The sequence below is a fragment of the Oncorhynchus tshawytscha genome, linkage group LG30 (genome assembly GCF_018296145.1).
Source record: "Oncorhynchus tshawytscha isolate Ot180627B linkage group LG30, Otsh_v2.0, whole genome shotgun sequence".
NCBI lineage: Eukaryota > Metazoa > Chordata > Actinopteri > Salmoniformes > Salmonidae > Oncorhynchus > Oncorhynchus tshawytscha.
In genome coordinates, this window is record NC_056458.1 from 50,419,514 (window position 1) to 50,442,580 (window position 23,067).

The 23,067-nt window shown below is 44.6% G+C and overlaps 1 protein-coding gene across 4 annotated transcripts in view; it reads right to left on the minus strand.

The window, feature by feature from the left end:
* LOC112228225 (periostin) overlaps nt 1-23,067 on the minus strand; it is a 55,181-nt gene that overhangs the window by 21,266 nt on the left and 10,848 nt on the right. For all 4 annotated transcript variants that reach the window (XM_042309682.1, XM_042309684.1, XM_042309683.1 and 1 more), the window contains exons 3-10: nt 17,801-17,865; nt 17,056-17,213; nt 14,268-14,432; nt 12,784-12,930; nt 11,831-11,972; nt 5,656-5,868; nt 5,266-5,400; nt 4,416-4,564 (exon numbers count right to left, since the gene is read on the minus strand). In XM_042309682.1, coding sequence (XP_042165616.1) covers nt 4,416-4,564; nt 5,266-5,400; nt 5,656-5,868; nt 11,831-11,972; nt 12,784-12,930; nt 14,268-14,432; nt 17,056-17,213; nt 17,801-17,865 — 1,174 coding nt within the window. The remainder of the gene's footprint in view (nt 1-4,415; nt 4,565-5,265; nt 5,401-5,655; nt 5,869-11,830; nt 11,973-12,783; nt 12,931-14,267; nt 14,433-17,055; nt 17,214-17,800; nt 17,866-23,067) is intronic.

Consider the following 23,067-nt stretch of genomic DNA (forward strand, 5'->3'; position numbering starts at 1 on the left):
CATCCACCCGTCCATCCACCCACCCATCCACCCGTCCACCCATCCATCCGTCCACCCATCCATCTATCCGTCCACCCATCTGTCCATCCACCCATCCGTCCATCCAACCACCCACCCATCTATCCACCCATCCGTCCATCCACCCACCCATCCGTCCAACCACCTGTCGGTCCATCCACCCATCCATCCACCCATCCATCTGCCCACCTGTCCACCCATCCATCCGTCCACCCATCCACTCACCTATCCATCCATCCACCCATCCATCCGTCCACCCGTCCACCCATCCACCCACCCATCCACCCATCCATCCATCCACCCATCCATCCATCCACCCATCCATCCACCCATCCATCCATCCATCCATCCATCCACTCACCCATTCATCCATCCACCCATCCATCCATCCATCCATCCATCCACTCACCCATCCATCCATCCATCCACTCACCCATCCATCCACCCGCCCATCCATCCATTCATCCTCCCGTCCATCCATCCACCCATCCACCCATCTATCCATCCATCCATCCATCCACCCATCCATCCATCCATCCACCCATCCACCCACCCATCCATCCATCCATCCATCCATCCATCCATCCATCCACTCACCCATCCATCCATCCACCCATCCATCCATCCATCCACCCATCCATCCATCCATCCATCCATCCATCCATCCATCCATCCATCCACTCCACCCATCCATCCATCCATCCACCCATCCATCCACTCACCCATCCATCCACCCACCCATCCATCCACCCATCCATCCCATCCACCCACCCACCCACCCACCCACCCACCCACCCACCCACCCACCCACCCACCCACCCACCCACCCACCCATCCATCCACCCATCCATCCATCCACCCATTCATCCACTCACCCATCCATCCATCCACCCATCCAATGCATTCCAATCTAGAGAGTAAGAGAGAGAGAGAGATGTATTTTCCATTTCATACTTCAACTACTTGCACATTGTTACAACACATAGTCAATAATATAACATTTGAAATGTCTATATTCTTTTGTGAGTTTTCATGTGTTCCACTTCAAACTGTCATAAACAAATCAGATGAGTATCAGACACCTCAAACTGCTAGCTGCTGTCTAATCAATGCAACATTGACATTATCCCACACCTGGTTAGCCAATATTGGCTATAAAAGCAAAAACCTGACAATATCTGCCAATAAATTTCTGGCAATATTGCCCGTGTCTGTCATGTGTGAAAGAGCTGTTCATTTAGCTCCCTAAATTGCATTATTTTACTATTGCGATCCTCTAATACAGGACTAGTAAAGGTCTACCTGTCCTCTACTATAGGACTAGTAAAGGTCTAGTGATCCTCTACTACAGGACTAGAAAAGACCCAGTGGTCCACTAATACAGGACTAGTTAAGGTCTTGTGGTCCTCTACTACAGGACTAGTAAAGGTCTACCTGTCCTCTACTATAGGACTAGTAAAGGTCTAGTGGTCCTCTACTACAGGACTAGTAAAGACCCAGTGGTCCACTAATACAGGACTAGTTAAGGTCTAGTGGTCCTCTACTACAGGACTAGTAAAGGTCTACCTGTCCTCTACTATAGGACTAGTAAAGGTCTAGTGGTCCTCTACTACAGGACTAGTAAAGGTCTACCTGTCCTCTACTACAGGACTAGTAAAAGGCCTAGTGGTCCTCTAATACAGGACTAGTAAAGGTCTAGTGGTCCTCTACTACAGGACGAGTAAAAGGCCTACGGGTCCTCTAGTACAGGACTAGTAAAGGTCTAGTGGTCCTCTACTACAGGACTAGTAAAGGTCTAGTGGTCCTCTACTATAGGACTAGTAAAGGCCCAGTGGTCCTCTAATACAGGACTAGTAAAGGTCTAGTGGTCCTCTACAGCAGTGTAATGGCTTGGGGGTAGAAGCTGTTCAGCAGTGTAATGGCTTGGGGGTAGAAGCTGTTCAGCAGTCTTATGGCTTGGGGGTAGAAGCTGTTCAGCAGTCTTATGGCTTGGGGGTAGAAGCTGTTCAGCAGTCTGATGGCTTGGGGGTAGAAGCTGTTCAGCAGTGTAATGGCTTACAGGGGGGTAGAAGCTGTTCAGCAGTGTAATGGCTTGGGGGTAGAAGCTGTTCAGCAGTGTAATGGCGTTGGGGTAGAAGCTGTTCAGCAGTCTGATGGCTTGGGGGTAGAAGCTGTTCAGCAGTCTGATGGCTTGGGGGTAGAAGTCTGTTCAGCAGTCTGATGGCTTGGGGGTAGAAGCTGTTCAGCAGTGTAATGGCTTGGGGGTAGAAGCTGTTCAGCAGTGTAATGGCTTGGGGTAGAAGCTGTTCAGCAGTCTGATGGTTTGGGGGTAGAAGCTGTTCAGCAGTCTGATGGCTTGGGGGTAGAAGCTGTTCAGCAGTATAATGGCTTGGGGGTAGAAGCTGTCCAGCAGTCTGATGGTTTGGGGGTAGAGGCTGTTCAGCAGTCTGATGGTTTGGGGGTAGAAGCTGTCCAGGAGTCTTTTAGTCACAGACACTCCAATACCACTTGCCATGCAGTAGCAAAGAGAGTCTATGACTTGGGTGGCTGGATCTTTGACAATTGTTGGGGCTTTCTTCTGACACCACCTGCTATAGAGGTCCTGGATGGCAGGGAGTTCTGCCCCCAGTGATGTACTTGGTCGGACACACTACCCTCAGTAGCGCCTTGCGGTCAGAGGCCAAGCAGTTGCCATACCAGGCGGTGATGCAGCCAGTGCTCTCGATGGTGCAGCTGTATAACATTTTGAAGATCTGATGGCACATGCCAAATCTTTTCAGCCTCCTGAGGGGGAAGAGGCATTGTTGTGCCCTCTTCATGTCTGTGTTGGTGTGTTTGGACCATGATAGATACTTAGTGATGTGGACACCAAGGAACTTGAATCGTTCGACCCGCTCCACTACAGCTCTGTCGGTAGTCGTTTAGACAGGTTCCCTTGGCATTCTTAGGCACAGGGATATGGTGGTTTGCTTGAAACATGTAGGTATTACAGACTGGGACAGAGAGAGGTTGAAAATGTCAGTGAAGACACTTGCCAGCTGGTCAGTGCATTCTGGTATTCCGACTGGCCCCGCGTCCTTGTGAATGTTTTCATGCTCTATGTAACCTGTTTAAAGGTCTCACTCACATCAGCTATGCAGAGCATGATCATACAGTCGACCGGAACAGCTAGTGCATTTAGCTCGTCTGGTAGGCTCGCATCACTGGGCAGTTGCTGCTGGGTTTCCTTTTGTAATCCATAATAGTCTGCAAGCCCTACCACATCCGACTAGCATCAGAGTCGGTGTAGTACGATTAGATCTCAGTACTGTTTTAACGCTTTGCCTGTTTGATGGTTCGTCGGAGGTCGTAGATGGATTTCTTATGCTCCTCCGGATTAGTGTCCTGCTCCTTGAAAGCGGCAGCTCTAGCCTTTAGCTCAGTGCGGATGTTGCCTGTAATCCATGGCTTCTGGTTGGGATATGTACGTACCGGTCACTGTGGTGATGACGTCGTCGATGCACTTAGTAATGAAGCCGTTGACTGATGTGGTAAACTGCTCAATATTATCGGATGAATCCTGGAACATTTACCAGTCTGTGCGAAACAGTCCTGAAGTTTAGCATCCGTTTCGTTGGACCACTTCTGTGTTGAGTGAGTCAATGGTACTTCCTGTTTGAAATGTTGCTTGTAAGCAGGAATCAGGAGGGTAGAGTTATGGTCCGATTTGCCAAATGGAGAGCGAAGGAGAGCTTTGTATGCGTCTCTGTGAGTGGAGTAAAGGTGCTTGTAGAGGTTTTATCCCTCTAGTTGTAACATGCTGGTAGAAATGAGGTCAAACGGTTTTCCTGCATTAAAATCTCCGGCCGCCTCTGGATAAGCATTTGCTTGCGGCCTTTATACAGCTCATTGAGTGTTGTCTTAGTGCCAGTATCAGTTTGTGGTGGTAAATAGACAGCTATGAAAAATCTTGATGAAAACTCTCTTGGTAAATAGTGAGGTCAACAGCTTATCATGAGGTATTCTAACTCATTCGAGCAGAACCTCGAGACTTCCTTAATATTAGAGATTACGCACCAGCTGTTGATAATAAAGAGACACACACCTCCCACTGATCTTACCGGACTGTGCCACACACACACACACCTCCACCTGATCTTCCCAGACTGTGCTACACACATACACACAACCCTACCCCTTCCACACACACACACACACACACACACACACACACACACACACACACACACACACACACACACACACACACCTGATCTTACCGGACTGTGCCACACACATACACACAACCCTACCCCTTCCACACACACACACACACACACACACACACACACACACACACACACACACACACACACACCCACACACACACACACACACACACACTTTCTCCCACTCACAGTGCGGTAGATGAAGACGCGTATTCGTTTTCCAGCGACGGTCTCCAGCAGCTGTCCGTTGTAGAGTTCACTCAGTTTGTGTTTTTGCTTCAGAATGTGGTTCTCCAAGATCACCTTCAACAGGCTCTGGTCTAAAGACATCACCTCATCTGCAACACAATGGGGACATATACAGGAGAGTTAAACCAGATACTAACATACAGATGCCGTATCTTCATTTGATCCAGTTTCACACAGCAGTAAGTCATCCTACAGCAACAGGAAATGTGAATTGTTATAACTAATGGCATTTTTTTTGTAAGGGGTTGATACATTTTTCTTTAGGGCAAATCAAATCTGACATTTTAAAGAGGAAATTACAAACTTTAGAAGCCTTTTTTAAAACCTTAAATACACTACAGGTTTGCATTTACTGCTGTGCTGGGAAATTCCTGCAACAACAGGATGATCAAATTAAGATACAGCATGTGTAGGTGTAAACAATCACTAGCCCCCTTTCTACTGTGGGCTAAACCTGATGCTTGTTGGTTCCAGAGTTCCTAGAGTCCATTTCCATTGTGTTCTCCTAGGCCATAATAACAGGGTTTATCCAATATCTCTAGTCTAGGCCAAGTGCTTAAGTTCCATGCAGAAGTTCCTGGGCTGAGATTATTGGGCTTCAAGCACTAATCGAAAAGGTATTGTTATGTGCTAATGTAGGTTGAGGAGAGCCAATAGAGCGTACCCACCAGAGAAAGTTGGGTTGAGGGAGCCAATAGAAGCACTCGCCAGAGAAAGCTGGGTTGAGGGAGCCAATAGAAGCACTCACCAGAGAAACCTGGGTTGAGGGGAGCCAATAGTGTGTACTCACCAGAGAAAGCTGTGTTGAGGGGAGCCAATAGCGTGTACTCTGTCTCTGGCTTCATGGCAGCTGATAGGCCGAGCTCTGACACCATGTCTCTGAAGGTGCTCTGGGATTCACCAACCATCTCCATCACCTCCTTGGCTTTGAGCGAAAAAAAACACATGAACATCAGATAACAACGACAACACACATCACAATATCTACATACAAGGCACCACCACGAGCCCTACAGTGTGCCAAGCATTTTAGTCCAGACTGAAATGAACCATAAACCCCTTTTCCTAAATCAATCAAAGTCAATCAAATGTCTTTATAAAGCCCTTTTTACATCAACTTTTTACAAGTGCTAAACTTCTGCGTTTTGCGAAAGGTTATCGTCGTGGGAACAAGACTTACCTGAGTCAGGTATGAGGACCCGGTCGATGAGGTGGATGACTCCGTTGGTGGTGACAATGTCTTTTTTCAGGACCATCTTGATCCCGTTGACAGTCAGGCTGTCTCCGTCGCAGCCGATCTCAACGGTGCTTCCCTCTGCTGTCTCGTGCACAGAGCCTGCCATGATGGCCTCAGAGCACTGCACACTGTTTAACAGGTGGTAGTTCACCAGGGCTATGGGGGAGAGAGAGAGAGGTAAGGAAAGAGAGAGAGAGAGAGTTACCAAGAAGAGAGGGTGAGAGAGATGACGAAAAGTGGGAAAAGAGGGAGAGAGAGAGAGAGAGTGTGTGTGGCCAGTCTGGCTGAGTTCCCTGCTGAAATAACCAGCATAAACTGGTCCATACTGGTCTATGCTGGTCAGTGCTGGTTGAATAATGGTCAAGCTGGATTTTGAAATCCTGATGTGGCCCTTTACCGAAAATGATTGCCCACCCCTGGTCTAGCTGTACCAGCAAGAGGATCATCAAGGACACCAACCACCCGAGCCACTGCCTGTTCACCCCACTATCATCCAGTACAGGTGCATCAAAGCTGGGACAGAGAGACTGAAAAACAGCTTCTATCTCAAGGCTGTTAAACCTCTTGAATCTAGGGGGCACTATTTTTATTTTGGGGGAAATAACGTTCCCAAAGTAAACAGGCTATTTTGTCAGGACAAGATGCTAGAATATGCATATCATTGGCAGCTTAGGATAGAAAACACTCTAAAGTTTCCAAAACTGTAAAAATATTGTCTGGGGGTAGACCAGCATGGTCTAGCTGGTTATGGGGGTTGACCAGCATGGTCTAGCTGGTTATGGGGGTAGACCAGCATGGTCTAGCTGGTTATGAGGGTTGACCAGCATGGTCTAGCTGGTTATGGGGGTAGACCAGCATGGTCTATCTGGTTATGGGGGTTGACCAGCATGGTCTAGCTGGTTATGGGGGTTGACGATAACCAGATAGGATAACCCAGCGCTGGTTAAATAGTGGGCAGAACACACGCTGGGTTATGTTGACCCGGCCAGCTCGGTTGTTGGGATTACCAAAACATGGGTTAATTTAACCATCATTTGGGTATTTTTTACTCTCAGATTTGGTCGAACTAGCAGCTGGGTCTTTTTCAAATATAATCCTTAGATTATTTTCAGTAGGCAGGATTTACCCCTCTATCATCCAGAAGGTGAGGTCAGCACAGGTGCATCAAAGCAGGGACCGAGAGACTGAAAAACAGCTTCTAACTCAAGGCCATCAGACTATTAAACAGCCACCACTAACATTGAGTGGCTGCTGCCAACACACTGACTCAACTCCAGCCACTTTAATAATGGGAATATGTAATAAATATATCACTAGCCACTTTAAACTATACCACTTTATGTTTATATACCCTACATTACTCATCTCATATGTATATACTGTACTCTATACCATCTACTGCATCTTGCCTATGCCGTTCGTCCATCTCTCATCCATATATTTATATGTACATATTCTCATTCACCCCTTTAGATTTGTGTGTAGTAGGTAGTTGTTGTGAAATTGTTAGGTTAGATTACTTGTTGGCTGCATGGTCGGAACTAGAAACACAAGCATTTCGCTACGCTCGCATTGACATCTACTCACCATGTGTAATGTGACAAATACAATTTGATTTGATTTGATTTATTAGGGGCGTGTTTTACAGGTAGATCTTCTCGGCCACCCGTGAGAGTAAATGTTTAATCCTGTTCATCATGTTAAATTTACATACTGAAACTTTAATTTGCTTACATTTTTTAAATTGTTTGATCAGATTAACAGGAATATAATTGACTCTCACGGGTGGCTAAAAATAACTATCTGAAAACCACGACCCTACTAAACTACGCCCCCAGTCTTCTGATCTGACCCGCTGGTATATATCTCAATAACCCAACCCTGCTCTTTGTAAACACCAGAAAAGGCCTCGTTGGAGGTGTGGATGTGTGGAGGTCATGGTTGACAGTGGTTGTTCTTGGAAAAAGCTTTACTTTGAAATCGAGCTCATCTCTTCCATTTTGAGAGTTACTTGGCAATTGAAAGTGTTTTGGAAACCTCAGAATCTGATCTTTCTGATACTATATAGAAATCAAAATGTCTTGCCTTCTGATACTATATAGAAATGTCTTGCCTTCTGATACTATATAGAAATGCCTTGCCTTCTGATACTATATAGAAATCAAAATGTCTTGTCTTACCTGCTTTTGACTCTGTAGGATGATTTGATAAAGTCCTTGTTTGGGGGGGAAAGAATGATACACACACACACACATATATTGTTCAAATTATATAACTAATTATATAACAAATTCTGCTTTGTGATATTGATCATTTGAACAATATACATATATATAAATATACTATAATACTGCTACTACCACTACTACTAATTTGAACAATATACATATATATATATATAAATATACTATAATACTACTACTACTACCACTACTACTGCTAATTTGAACAATATACATATATATATATAAATATACTATAATACTGCTACTACTACTACTACTACTACTACTAATTTGAACAATATACATATATATAAATATACTATAATACTACTACTACCACTACTACTACTACTACCACTACTACTACTAATTTGAACAACATACATATATATAAATATACTACTGCTACTACTACTGCTACTACTACTACTACCACTACTACTACTAATTTGAACAATATACATATATATAAATATACTACTGCTACTACTACTGCTACTACTACTACTACCACTACTACTACTAATTTGAACAATATACATATATATAAATATACTATAATACTACTACTGCTACCACTACCACTACTACTAATTTGAACAATATACATATATATATAAACTATAATACTACTACTACTACTACTACTACTACTACTACCACTACCACTACCACTACTACTAATTTGAACAATATACATATATATATAAACTATAATACTACTACTACTACTACTACTACTACCACTACCACTACCACTACCACTACTACTAATTTGAACAATATACATGAGTGTTAAACAGACATATTTAGGTAAAAGTCAAGGACGGAGGGCGATATGACTAAAATGGCAGAGATATTTCAATTTGACTCAGTCTGTCTTTCTAGTGTTAAAGAAAACAACCCATCTAAGTGGTCCAATGCCTGAAACCCAGCAGTTGGGTAAACCAAACAACCCATCTAAGTGGTCCAATGCCTGAAACCCAGCAGTTGGGTAAACCAAACAACCCATCTAAGTGGTCCAATGCCTGAAACCCAGCAGTTGGGTAAACCAAACAACCCATCTAAGTGGTCCAATGCCTGAAACCCAGCAGTTGGGTAAACCAAACAACCCATCTAAGTGGCCCAATGCCTGAAACCCAGCAGTTTGGTAAACAAAACAACCCATCTAAGTGGTCCAATGCCTGAAACCCAGCAGTTGGGTAAACCAAACAACCCAGCATTTTTTTAGAGTGCACCTCTGATAATCAGATTAGCATGGGACCGTGGCCTAATGACTCATGCCCTATAAGGGCCCTGGAGTTGTTTGGTGTGTGTGTGTGTGTGTGTGTCCTTCCTTGTGGTGTTATCACACAAGCCCAAACCAGACAGCCTCAACCCTATGTTGGCCTGTCTACCTTGAGGGCTGATTCCATTCTAATCAAGCCTATGGTGTCCTGTCTACCTAGAGGGCTGATTCCATTCTAATCAACCCTATGGTGTCCTGTCTACCTAGAGGGCTGATTCCATTCTAATCAACCCTATCTTGTCCTGTCTACCTAGAGGGCTGATTCCATTCTGATCAACCCTATGGTGTCCTGTCTACCTCGAGGGCTGATTCCATTCTGATCAACCCTATGTTGTCCTGTCTACCTAGAGGGCTGATTCCATTCTGATCAACCCTATGGTGTCCTGTCTACCTCGAGGGCTGATTCCATTCTAATCAACCCTATGGTGTCCTGTCTACCTCGAGGGCTGATTCCATTCCGATCAACCCTATGGTGTCCTGTCTACCTCGAGGGCTGATTCCATTCTAATCAACCCTATGGTGTCCTGTCTACCTCGAGGGCTGATTCCATTCTAATCAACCCTATGGTGTCCTGTCTACCTCGAGGGCTGATTCCATTCTAATCAACCCTATGGTGTCCTGTCTACCTCGAGGGCTGATTCCATTCTAATCAACCCTATGGTGTCCTGTTTACCTCGAGGGCTGATTCCATTCTAATCAACCCTATGGTGTCCTGTCTACCTCGAGGGCTGATTCCATTCTAATCAACCCTATGGTGTCCTGTTTACCTCGAGGGCTGATTCCATTCTAATCAACCCTATGGTGTCCTGTCTACCTCGAGGGCTGATTCCATTCTAATCAACCCTATGGTGTCCTGTCTACCTCGAGGACTGATTCCATTCTAATCAACCCTATGGTGTCCTGTCTACCTCGAGGGCTGATTCCATTCTAATCAACCCTATGGTGTCCTGTCTACCTCGAGGGCTGATTCCATTCTAATCAACCCTATGGTGTCCTGTCTACCTCGAGGGCTGATTCCATTCTAATCAACCCTATGGTGTCCTGTCTACCTCGAGGGCTGATTCCATTCTAATCAACCCTATGGTGTCCTGTCTACCTCGAGGGCTGATTCCATTCTAATCAACCCTATGGTGTCCTGTCTACCTCGAGGGCTGATTCCATTCTAATGAACCCTATGGTGTCCTGTCTACCTCGAGGGCTGATTCCATTCTAATCAACCCTATGGTGTCCTGTCTACCTCGAGGGCTGATTCCATTCTAATCAACCCTATGTTGTCCTGTCTACCTAGAGGGCTGATTCCATTCTGATCAACCCTATGTTGTCCTGTCTACCTAGAGGGCTGATTCCATTCTAATCAACCCTATGTTGTCCTGTCTACCGAGGGCTGATTCCATTCTAATCAACCCTATGGTGTCCTGTCTACCTCGAGGGCTGATTCCATTCTAATCAACCCTATGGTGTCCTGTCTACCTCGAGGGCTGATTCCATTCTAATCAACCCTATGGTGTCCTGTCTACCTCGAGGGCTGATTCCAATCCAGAAAAGCAGTGACTACCCATATCCCTTCCCCCCCACTGATAATCACATTACTTGTACACCATGGCCCTTACAGGAAGAATACATGTGATTTCACATTAAATTTCACATGACATGATGTGAAAACGTGTTTTAAGGAACTCTTCACATGTGTATTTTCATGGTATCACATTAACTTCACATAAGAAAACTTGTGTTCACAAGGGAGGCCCTGGCGTCCGGTTGTTTGTTTGGCTGCTGCGATCTGGTGCGGATAAGGTCAGTCCCCTCACGGAAGCAAGGAAAGAACAGTGTGTGTGTGTGTGTGTGTGTGTGTGTGTGTGTGTGTGTTCGTGTGTGTGTGTGTTACGGTCCATCAATCTGCCTCAAAGCCGCTGCACCGTTACTGCTGGCTGGATACTCTGATTCATACGGATTGGAGACAAGCATTTCCTGCTTTACGTGTGTGTTATCGGGAGACCATGTGTGTTCCTGTGTATGTCTGTGGGTATGAGGTGTGTCTGTGGGGATGAGGTGTGTCTGTGGGGATGAGGTGTGTCTGTGGGGATGAGGTGTGTCTGTGGGGATGAGGTGTGTCTGTGGGGATGAGGTGTGTCTGTGGGGATGAGGTGTGTCTGTGGGGATGAGGTGTGTCTGTGGGGATGAGGTGTCTGTGGGGATGAGGTGTGTCTGTGGGGATGAGGTGTGTCTGTGGGGATGAGGTGTGTCTGTGGGGATGAGGTGTGCCTGTGGGGATGAGGTGTGTCTGTGGGGATGAGGTGTGTCTGTGGGGATGAGGTGTGTCTGTGGGGATGAGGTGTGTCTGCTTAAGAAAGGGGCTGATTGAACACTGACTACACCTCATGGATAAAAATGAAAACATCTGACGGTTTTCCATTTCTGCCCGTCTCTCTGAGGTCTGCCTGACCGGTGGTTTAGGACAGTGTTTCTCAAACAGTTTTAAAACACAAGACTGAAAACCAAGAGACAACACGGTTTTGAAGGATCCTGCGGGATAGATTATTAGCAATTTGTAACCATAACCATAGGCGATTGGCTATTGGTAATCTGGCCATAAGTGATTTCTTACCTGCGATAACAGCATTGTCTCCCATAATGCGTTCCAGGAAGCCGGCCTCAAGGTTCTTGAAGGCATCATCGGTGGGAGCGAACAGGGTGAAGTGACCTGGCTGGCCCAGTTTTTCCATCACACCTGAGGCCAAGGCTACAGCCTAAAGAGAGAATAGCAGGGTTAGTTCTGTAGATGAGTACATAGTACTACCTTATACTACTACTATAGTACTACTACTACTACTACTACAACTACTACTATAATACTACTACCACTACCACTACCACTACTACCGCTGCTACTACTACCTCTACTACTACTGCTACCAATACTACTACTACTACTACTGCTACTACTATTACCACTACTATAATACTACTACTATAATACTACTACTGCTACTACTACCACTAAGACTACTGCTACTACTACCACTACTACCGCTACTACTAATACTACTACTGATACTACTACTACTACTACTGCTACTACTACTACTGCTACTACTACTACTGCTACTACTGCTACCGCTACTACTAATACTGCTACTGATACTACTACTACTGCTACTACTGCTACTACTATTACTACTACTACTACTACTACTGCTACTGCTTCTACTGCTACTACTACTACTACTACTACTACTACCACTAATACTACTACTACTACTACTACTACTACTACTATAATAATACTACTGTACTTCTACTGCTACTACTAATACTACTACTACCACTACTACTACTACTACCACTACTACTACTACTGCTACTACTACTACTACTACTACTATACTACTACTACTGTACTACTACTGCTACTACTAATACTACTACTACCACTAATGCTACTACTGCCACTACTACTACTACTACTACTACTACTGCTACCACTAATACTACTACTACTATGTTTGTCAGATTTAATGTTACAGGGATATTCTGGTCAGTTTACACTCAGGTACGTACACTGAAGGAGGAGAGGTCGTCATCAACTCCCAGGGCGTCCTGTATGGTGTTGACCACGTTAGTGATGACACGGTCGATGACATGAACCACTCCATTGGTAGCCACCTGGTTACCATGGATAATCCTGGCGCAGTTTACCGTGACGATCTACAAAGGGAGAGTGATTGGTTAATTTATTGATTGGTTAAGTGAATAGAATCACTTTATTGTCCAATTAAAAATGCGCTCCGGGATCTTATGCGAAATTTGAAAGATTATGTTGCAAATTGGATTCATAAGATATCATACGAATTGTAAATATTTATATATACAGTGCTTTCAGAAGGTGTTCACACCCATTGACCTTTTCCACATTATGTTTTCTGACAGCCTGAATTTAAAATGGATTCCATTTATATTTTGTGTCCCTAGACTACACACAAAATGTCAAAATGGAATTATGTTTTTAGACATTTTTTACAAATTAATTTAAAATGAAAAGCTAAAATGTTTTGAGTCAAGTATTCAACTCTTTTGTTGTAGCCTAAATAAATCTCGTGTTTCACGGACTCACTCTGTTTACAATAACACTGTTTAACATGCATTCTTTAATGACGACCTCATCTCTGTACACCACACATACAACTATCTGTAAGGTCCCTCATTCAAACACAGATTCAACCTCAAAGACCAGGGAGGTTTTTCAATAACTAGCAAAGACGGGCTCCTATTGGTAGATGGGTGAATAATATTAAAGCAGACACTGAATATCCATTTGAGCTTGGTGAAGTTATTCATTACACTATGGACGGTGTATCAATACACCCAGTCACTACAAAGATACAGGCATCCTTCCTGACTACATTTCCGGAGATTAAGGAAACCGCTCAGGGATTTCACCATGACGTCAATGGTGACGGTAAACAGTTACAGAGTTTAATGACTTTGATAGCAGAAAATGGCTTGGAATATATATATATATATATATATATATATATATGGAGTTTCTACCATATTGATTACACTATTCAATCATGTCTGAACTGATATATTTATTTTACTAGGTAAGTTGACTTCTCATTTACTGATGGGTCTATGAGAGAAGTCTGGATAGGGGCTAGCTATGGCTTGGGGCTAGGGGACTAGTTGTTTAAGGGTAGGGTCTAGCGGTTGGATCTAGGAGTAGGTGCTAGCTAGGTTTTTTGGGGGGTCCAGGGGTAGGGTCTAAGGGTTAAGTCCAGGGTCTAGCGGTTGGATCTAGGAGTAGGTGCTAGCTAGGTTTTTTGGGGGTCCAGAGGTAGGGGCTAAAGGTTAAGTCCAGGGTCTAGCAGTTGGATCTAGGAGTAGGTGCTAGCTAGGTTTTTTGGGGGGTCCAGAGGTAGGGACTAAGGGTTAAGTCTAGGGGCTAGCGGTTGGATCTAGGAGTAGGTGCTAGCTAGGTTTTTTGGGGGGTCCAGAGGTAGGGGCTAAGGGTTAAGTCTTGGGGCTAGCGGTTGAATACATACCCCATTTGAGTAGTGATTGATGTAGAGTCCTTGGTTGTTGTACATGGAGGTGATAGACATGTCATTCTTCAGGTCTTTCGTTAGCATGCGATGGTTGACCATGTGATAGTGCAGGGCGTTGTACAGCTCGATGTTCACATTGCTCACCAAGGCACCAAGCACCTCCTGGGGATAGGAGGAACAACAGAGTGTGGGAGAGAGGAAGCAGAGATCTCCCTGTCTGAACAGAACTGGCTGACTGACTGACTGACTGGCTGGCTGACTGACTGATTGGCTGACTGACTGACTGACTGACTGGCTGACTGGCTGACTGACTGACTGGCTGACTGACTGATTGACTGACTGACTGGCTGACTGACTGATTGACTAAGGAAGGAAGCAGAGATCTCCCTGTCTGAACAGAACTGGCTGACTGACTGACTGACTGGCTGGCTGACTGACTGGTTGACTGACTGGCTGACTGACTGGCTGACTGGCTGACTGACTGATTGGCTGACTGACTGGCTGACTGACTGGCTGACTGGCTGACTGACTGATTGGCTGACTGACTGACTGGCTGACTGACTGGCTGACTGGCTGACTGACTGATTGACTAAGGAAGGAAGCAGAGATCTCCCTGTCTGAACAGAACTGGCTGACTGACTGGCTGACTGACTGGCTGACTGACTGGCTGACTGGCTGACTGACTGGCTGACTGGCTGACTGACTGGCTGACTGACTGTCTGAACAGACCTGGCTGACTGACTGGCTGACTGACTGATTGACTGACTGAATGATTGACTAACTTAAGCTTTTGAGTTTTTACAAGTATGAGTTTGTACTCACTACAGTAAAAACACAGTATTGTCATAGACTTAGTAACTTCGTTGTAGTCACCATCTGATTACCTAGAACTACATATTTATTAACTTATTTCCAGATATCTTTTAAAGTACACACAATGCACTATTTCTCAATTTCATATGGAGAATCTACTCTGCGTTAGCTAGTTTGAGCCGACTAACGTTAGCCGCTAGCCACGCAGACTGAATATTGGTGAGCTATAATCCAGCAATCAAGAGAAGGTGATCAGATTCACCCTGCGTTCAGCCCGCATGATCTCCGTGAAGAAGGCGACAGGAGTTTTTCAACCTTGGCTAAGTACTTAGTACTGGTGCGCTACAGTAACTGACTGTGCTGTTTTGTCATTTCCATCTGCCCTGTAGTCTTCCTCTGATCGCTGTCGTGTTGTTGACTCTTCCCCTCATCTCCTGTGCTCCAATGCTGCCACTTGATTATTGACCCTGGAATCTATGAATGTGGTTTGAAATATCCGATTCTACGCGTTTTCTGCCTGTTCAGACTGTTTCGAATCGGATATGGGATAAAAATAGGATTTGAGCACCTTCAACCTGCCATTGTGAACAAGGTTGACTGATCATTAACTGACTGACTGATGAACTAACTGACTAATTAACTGACTGACTGACTGACTGACTAACTGGCTGACTGGTTAACTAACTGACTGACTGACTGACTGACTTACTGGCTGACTGATTGACAGGCTGGCTGACTGACTGACTGACTGACTAATTGACTAACTGACTGACTGACTAACTGCCTGACTGATTAACTAACTAACTGACTGACTAACTGACTGACTAATTAACTGACTGACTGACTGACTGACTAACTGGCTGACTAATTAACTGACTGACTGACTGACTAACTGGCTGACTGATTGACAGGCTGGCTGACTGGTTGACTGACTGACTAACTGACTGACTGATAAACTAACTGATTGACTGACTAACTGACTGACTGACTGGCTGGCTGACTGATTAACTGACTGACTCATTGACTGACTAATTAACTGACTGATTAACTGACTGACTAATTAACTGACTGACTAACTAACTGATTAACTGACTGACTAACTAACTGACTAATTGACTGATTAATTAACTGACTAATTAACTGACTAACCGACTGACTAACTAATTGACTGACTGACTAACTAATTGACTGATTAATTAACTGATTAATTAATTGACTAATTAACTGACTAACTAACTGACTGACTGATTAACTAACTAACTGACTGACTAACTGACTGACTAATTAACTGACTGACTGACTAACTGACTGACTAACTGACTGACTGACTAACTGACTGACTCATTAACAGACTGACTGACTGACAAACTAACTCACTAACGGACTGACTAACTAATTGACAAACTGATTAACTGACTGACTAACTGACTGATTAACTGACGGACGGATTAATTAACTGACTAACTGACTGACTAATTAACTCATTGACTAACTGACTAACTGACTGACTAATTAACTGACTGAATAACTAACTGACTAACTGACTGACTGATTAACTGACTAACTAACTGACTTATTAACTAACTGACTAATTAACTGACTGATTGACTAACTGACTAACTGACTAATTAACTGACTAGCTGACTAATTAACTGACTCATTAACTGACTGACTAACTGACTGACTGGCTGGGTGACTGACTGACTAACTGACTGATTTGCTGACTGACTGACTGATTAATTAACTGATTAACTGACTGACTAACTGACTGACTGACTGACTGGCTGGGTGACTGACAAACTGACTGACTGACTGACTGGCTGGGTGACTGACTGACTGGGTGACTGACTGACTGACTGGCTGGGTGACTGACTGACTCACTGATTTACTGACTATTTAACTAAGTAACTGATTGACTAACTAATTAACTAAATGACTGACTCACTGATTGACTGACTATTTAACTACTTACAGGGTCCAGCAGGTCCCAGGCTTCGTCGCTAGGGGAAAACATAGTGAACGATCCCTTCCCTTCAATCTCTTCCCTCAGCTTAGAGAGGGCTGAGTACTTCTGGGTTGTCCTAGCCTTCACCAGGCCCAATGTGCCATACACATGGTCTATAGGAGCCACTGGAGGAGCGAGAGAGAGAGTTGAAAGTCACACACAATGTATAAACCAACTGGAGCAGGCCAACCCTGCTGGGTGTCCAAGCTTCTGTTCGAGCTCAGCACTATCACACCTGATTCAATGTATCAAACCAAATGAGATGATAATCAAGTTGTCTATTGCTGAGCTGGAAAAGAAGTCTGCTCACCCAAGGTGAGAGGGAGGAGATATAGGGTGAGAGGGAGGAGCTAAAGGGTGATAGGGTGGCGCTGTAGGGTGAGAGGGAGGATTTATATGCTGAGAGGGTGGTGCTATAGGTTGAGATGGAGGAGCTATATGGTGAGAGGGAGGAGCTATATGGTGAGAGGGAGGAGCTAAAGGGTGAGAAGGCGGCTCTCTAGGGTGAGGAGCTATAGGCTGAGAGGGAGGAGCTATAGGGTGAGAGGGAGGGGCTATAGGGTGAGAGAACAGGGTGAGATTACAGGGTGAGAAAGAGGAGCTATAGGCTTAGAGGAAGGAGCTATAGGGTGAGAGGGAGGAGCGGGTGTATGGTTTTTTTGGTATGGTTTTTCATAGACTGGTGATGTGAACTACACTAGTATGCACAAACCTGCAGGGCATCCTTTCATGCCTTCCAGCTTCATGTAGCCTGGACAGCACTCATAGACAACCATCCTGGAGAAAAGACGAGACACAACTATAAGAGATAGAACCACCCTAGTAGGACAAGACACAACTATAAGAGATTGAACCACCCTGGTAGGACAAGACAACTATAAGAGATAGAACCTCCCTGGAAGGACAAGACACCTATAAGAGATAGAACCACCCTGGTAGGACAAGACAACTATAAGAGATAGAACCACCCTGTTAGGACGAGACACAACTATAAGAGATAGAACCTCTATCCAGTGTGTGTTCTTTTGCCCAACTTAATATTTTCTTTTCTTTTTATTGGCCAGTCTAAGATATGGCTTTTTCTTTGCAACTCTGCCTAGAAGGCCAGCATCCCGGAGTCGCCTCTTCACTGTTGACGTTGAGACTGGTGTTTAGCGGATACTATTTAACAAAGCTTCCAGTTGAGGACTTACGAGTCCTCTGTTTCTCAAACTAGACACTCTAATGTACTTGTCCTCTTGCTCAGTTGTGCACCGGGGCCTCCCACTCCTCTTTCTATTCTGTTAGAGCCAGTTTGCGCTGTTCTGTGAAGGGAGTAGTACACAGCGTTGTACGAGATCTTCAGTGTCTTGGCAATTTCTTGCATGGAATAGCCTTCATTTCTCAGAACAAGAATAGACGGATGTGTTTCAGAGGAAAGTCCTTTGTTTCTGACCATTTTGAGCCTGTAATCAAACCCACAAACACTGATGCTCCAGATACTCAAATAGACTAAAAAAGCCCAGTTGTAGTATTGCTTATTTAATCAGAACAACCATTTTCAGCTATTCTAACATAATTGCAAAAGGGTTTTCTAATGATCAATTAGCCTTTTAAAATGATCAACTTGGATTAGCTAACACAACGTGCCATTGGAACACAGGAGTGATGGTTGCTGATAATGGGCCTCTGTACACCTATGTAGATATTCCATAAAGAAATCTGCCATTTCCAGCTACAATAGTCATTTGCTACTGTTATTTATCACTGTCTTTTTACTGTTGTTTTTATTTCTTTACTTAACTATTGTTCACCTAATACCTTTTTTGTGCTATTGGTTAGAACCTGTAAGTAAGCATTTCCCTGTAAGGTTGTATTCGGCACACGTGACAAATAAACTTTGATTTGATTTGATTTACAACATTAACAATGTCTTCACTGTATTGCTGATCAATTTGATAAAAATTGAGAAATGCTGTAGGAACACTCAACTGGTGTCGCTCATTCAACCGACAAACTTTCAACCGGTTTTCCCCAGAGTTCAGAGGCTGAGCCTTCTCTGGTCTCTCCTCCACCCGCCAAAGCTTCCCACCATTAGCGCTGACAAATTGAAAACCCTAGTCATTGCCAACTCCATTACCCGCGATATTAGTCTTAAACGAATCATCCAGCGATCATATACTGTTTACCGGGGGGCAGGGCTACCGACGTTAAGGCTAAGCTGAAGTTGGTGCTGGCTAAAGCTAAAACTGGTGAGTGTAGAGAGTATAGAGATATTGTTATCCACGTCAGCACCAACAATGTTAGGATGAAACAGTCAGAGGTTACCAAGCGCAACATAGCCCCAGCGTATAAATCAGCTAGAAAAATATGTAGGCATCGACTCAAGTAATTGTCTCTGGCCCTGTCCCAGTTAGAGGGAGCGAATGGCTCTACAGCAGAGTCTCACAACTCAATCTCTGGTTGAAAACTGTTTTCTGCCCCTCCCAAAAGATAGAATTTGTAGATAATTGGCCCTCTTTCTGGGACTCCCCGACAAACAGGACCAAGCCTGGCTTGCTGAGGAGTGACTGACTCCATCCTAGCTGGAGGGGTGCCAGCATGCCAGCTTAGTGGAGTCTGCCACTAGCCAAGTCAGTGTAGTCAGCTCAGCTATCACCATTGAGACCGTGTCTGTGCCTCGACCTGGGTTGGGCAAAACTAAACATGGCGGTGTTCATTTTAGCAATCTCACTAGGATAAAGACCTCCTCCATTCCTGTCATTATTGAAAGAGATCGTGATATCTCACATCTCAAAATAGGGCTACTTAATGTTAGATCCCTCACTTCCAAGGCAGTTATAGTCAATGAACTAATCACTGATCATAATCTTGGTGGGATTGGCCTGACTGAAACATGGTTTAAGCCTGATGAATTTCCTGTGTTAAATGAGGCCTCACCTTCTGGTTACACTAGTGACCACATCCCCCCCCCCCCCTCATCCCACAAAGGCAGAGGTGTTGCTAACCTTTACTACAGCAAATGTAAAAAATCTAATCATAAAATGGCTGCGCTTTTGTCTTTTGAGCTTCTAGTCATGAAATGTATGCAGTCTACTCAATCACGGTTTATTGCTGCTGTTTACAGGCCTCCTGGGCCGTATACAGTGTTCCTCACCGAGTTCCCTGAATTCTTATCGGAATTGGTAGACATGGCTTGTGGTGACATTAATATTCACATGGAAAAGTCCACAGACCCACTCCAAAAGGCTTTCAGAGCCACCATCGACTCAGTGTGTTTTGTCCAACATGTCTCCAGACCTACTCGTTGACACAGTCAATTCGTCGGATGTTTTCGAAGCACAACATTACTGAACATAATGAGCCAATGTAAACTGAGATTTTTGGATATAAATATGCACATTATAGAACAAAACATACATGTATTGAGTAACATGATGTCCTATGAGTGCCATCTGATGAAGATCATCAATGGTTAGTGATTAGTGATCTCTATTTCTGCTTTTTGTGACACTTCTCTTTGGCTGGAAAATGGCTGTATGTTTTTTTGTGACTAGGCTCTGACATAACATAATCGTATGGTGTGCTTTCACTGGAAAGCCTTTTTGAAATCTGACACAATGGCTAGATTAACAAGATTAACATTGTGAAGATTAACATTGTGAATGTATGGAAGCTAAATTAAAAATTAAAAAAGGAATTTCGCGCTCTGCCATTTCAGCGGAGGTTGCAGAGGATAACAGGTTTTAAGTCTTTATTAAAGACTCATCTCTTCAGTAGGTCCTATGATTGAGTGTAGTCGAACCGCCCGTCTCTGTCTAGCCAGCTCCCGTCTCTCCACTGGGATTCTCTGCCTCTGACCCTATTATGGGGGCTGAGTCACTGGCTTTCTTGTGCTCTTCCATGCCGTCCCTAGGAGGGGTTGAGTCACAGACGTGTTCTTCCTGTCCTGTTTTCCTGTCCTGTTTTGTGTCCCTTTGGGCTCGTGCGGTGGAGGACATTTTTGTGGTCTATACTCAGCCTTGTTTCAGGTTACAAAGTTGGTGGTCTGTTGATATCCTTCCAGTGGTGTGTTGTGCTTGGTAAAGTGGGTGGGGTTATATCCTGTCTGATTGGCCCTGTCCAGGGATATCTTCGGACGGGGCCACAGTGTCCCCTGTCCCACCACTGTCTCAGCCTCCAGTCTCTATGTGCCGCGGGGCTAGTGTCATTCTGTTGTAATTTTCCTGTCCTATCTGGTGTCCTGTGGGAATTTAAGTATGCTCCTTCTAATACCATCTCTCCCTCTCTCCCTCCTGGAGGAACTGAGCCCTAGGATCATGCCTCAGGACTACCTGACCTGGCCCTGCTGCTGCTCCATTTTCAACTGTTCTGCCTGCGGCTATGGAACTCTGACTTGTTCACAAGACGTGCTGCCGGTCCCAGACCTGCTGTTTTCAACTCTCTCTCTCTCTTTACCACACCTGCAGTCTCGACCTCTGAATGCTCGGCTCCGAAAGCCAACTGACATTTACTCATGAGGTACTGACTTGTTGCACCCTCTACAACCACTGTGATTATTATTTGACCCAGCTGCTCATCTATGAACTTTTGAACATCTTGGCCATGTTCTGTTATAATCTCCACCCGGCACAGCCTGAAGAGGACTGGCCACCCCTCATAGCCTGGTTCCTCTCTAGGTTTCTTCCTAGGTTCTGGCCTTTCTAGGGAGTTTTTCCTAGCCACCGTGATTCTACACCTGCATTGCTTGCTGTTTGGGGATTTAGGCTGGGTTTCTGTACAGCACTTTGAGATATCAGCTGATGTACGAAGGGCTTTATAAATACATTTGATTGATTGATTGTTTTATGGTGTAATCTTGCTAATAGATATAAAATGGCCCACCAATGAATAGAGAATCACTAACGATGACTTCAATGACTGCTCACTGTGTGAGTAATAGTAATAGCTGCTAAAATGGATTAATAATGACTCATATTGTTTTCCCAGATGGTTCAGACCATCTGCTGCACCAGGTTATTGGTAGCCATAGAATATCACACCAAACAACTACATAGTACTGTTGAATCACAGGTTACATGTATACTCGATCATGTGATAGGCTACGCACACTTGGAAAAATGCGTTACCTTGGTTACACTAAAGGGGTGGCAGGGTAGCCTAGTGGTTAGAGCGTTGGACTAGTAACCGGAAGGTTGCAAGTTCAAACTCCCGAGCTGACAAGGTACAAATCTGTCGTTCTGCCCCTGAACAGGCAGTTAACCCACTGTTCCTAGGCCGTCATTGAAAATAAGAATTTGTTCTTAACTGACTGGCCTAGTAAAATAAATAGTAAAAAATGACAATGCTACAGGGGACATTGACACAGCCTCCCGACATCGTAACGCACATTATTTAGTTTGCAAAGGCACCTCATCAACTACTATGTGTAGGTCTGTTAAATGCTGACAGACCCCATCAAATGTATCTAGCACTGGTGGCTTCAATGAAGTAACAGGGGATAGACCTGAGGCTTCAAGACATGAATAAACCCTTTATTGTGTTACAGATCATAACAACCTGGAGGCCAGGGAAGCTGTGGTTTGTCTAATATGGTGTAACTCTGTGCGGTAACTGAGTTGGTGTAACTCTGTGTTGGTGTAACTCTGTGTTGGTGTAACTCTGTGCGGTAACTGAGTTGGTGTAACTCTGAGTTGGTGTAACTTCCTATTACTTCAACATCTCTCTCTCTCTCTCTGTCTTTCTCTCTCTCTCTCTCTCGGTTCCGAAACAAGACTCAGTCATGCATTTCCAGTGAAATTAACAGGAAAGGAGACAGGATCGCACAGACATGAGAGAGGGTGGAGGGAGAGGAAAGGAGACAGGATAGCACAGACATGAGAGAGGGTGGAGGGAGAGGAAAGGAGACAGGATAGCACAGACATGAGAGAGGGTGGAGGGAGAGGAAAGGAGACAGGATAGCACAGACAGGGTGGAGGGAGAGGAAAGGAGACAGGATAG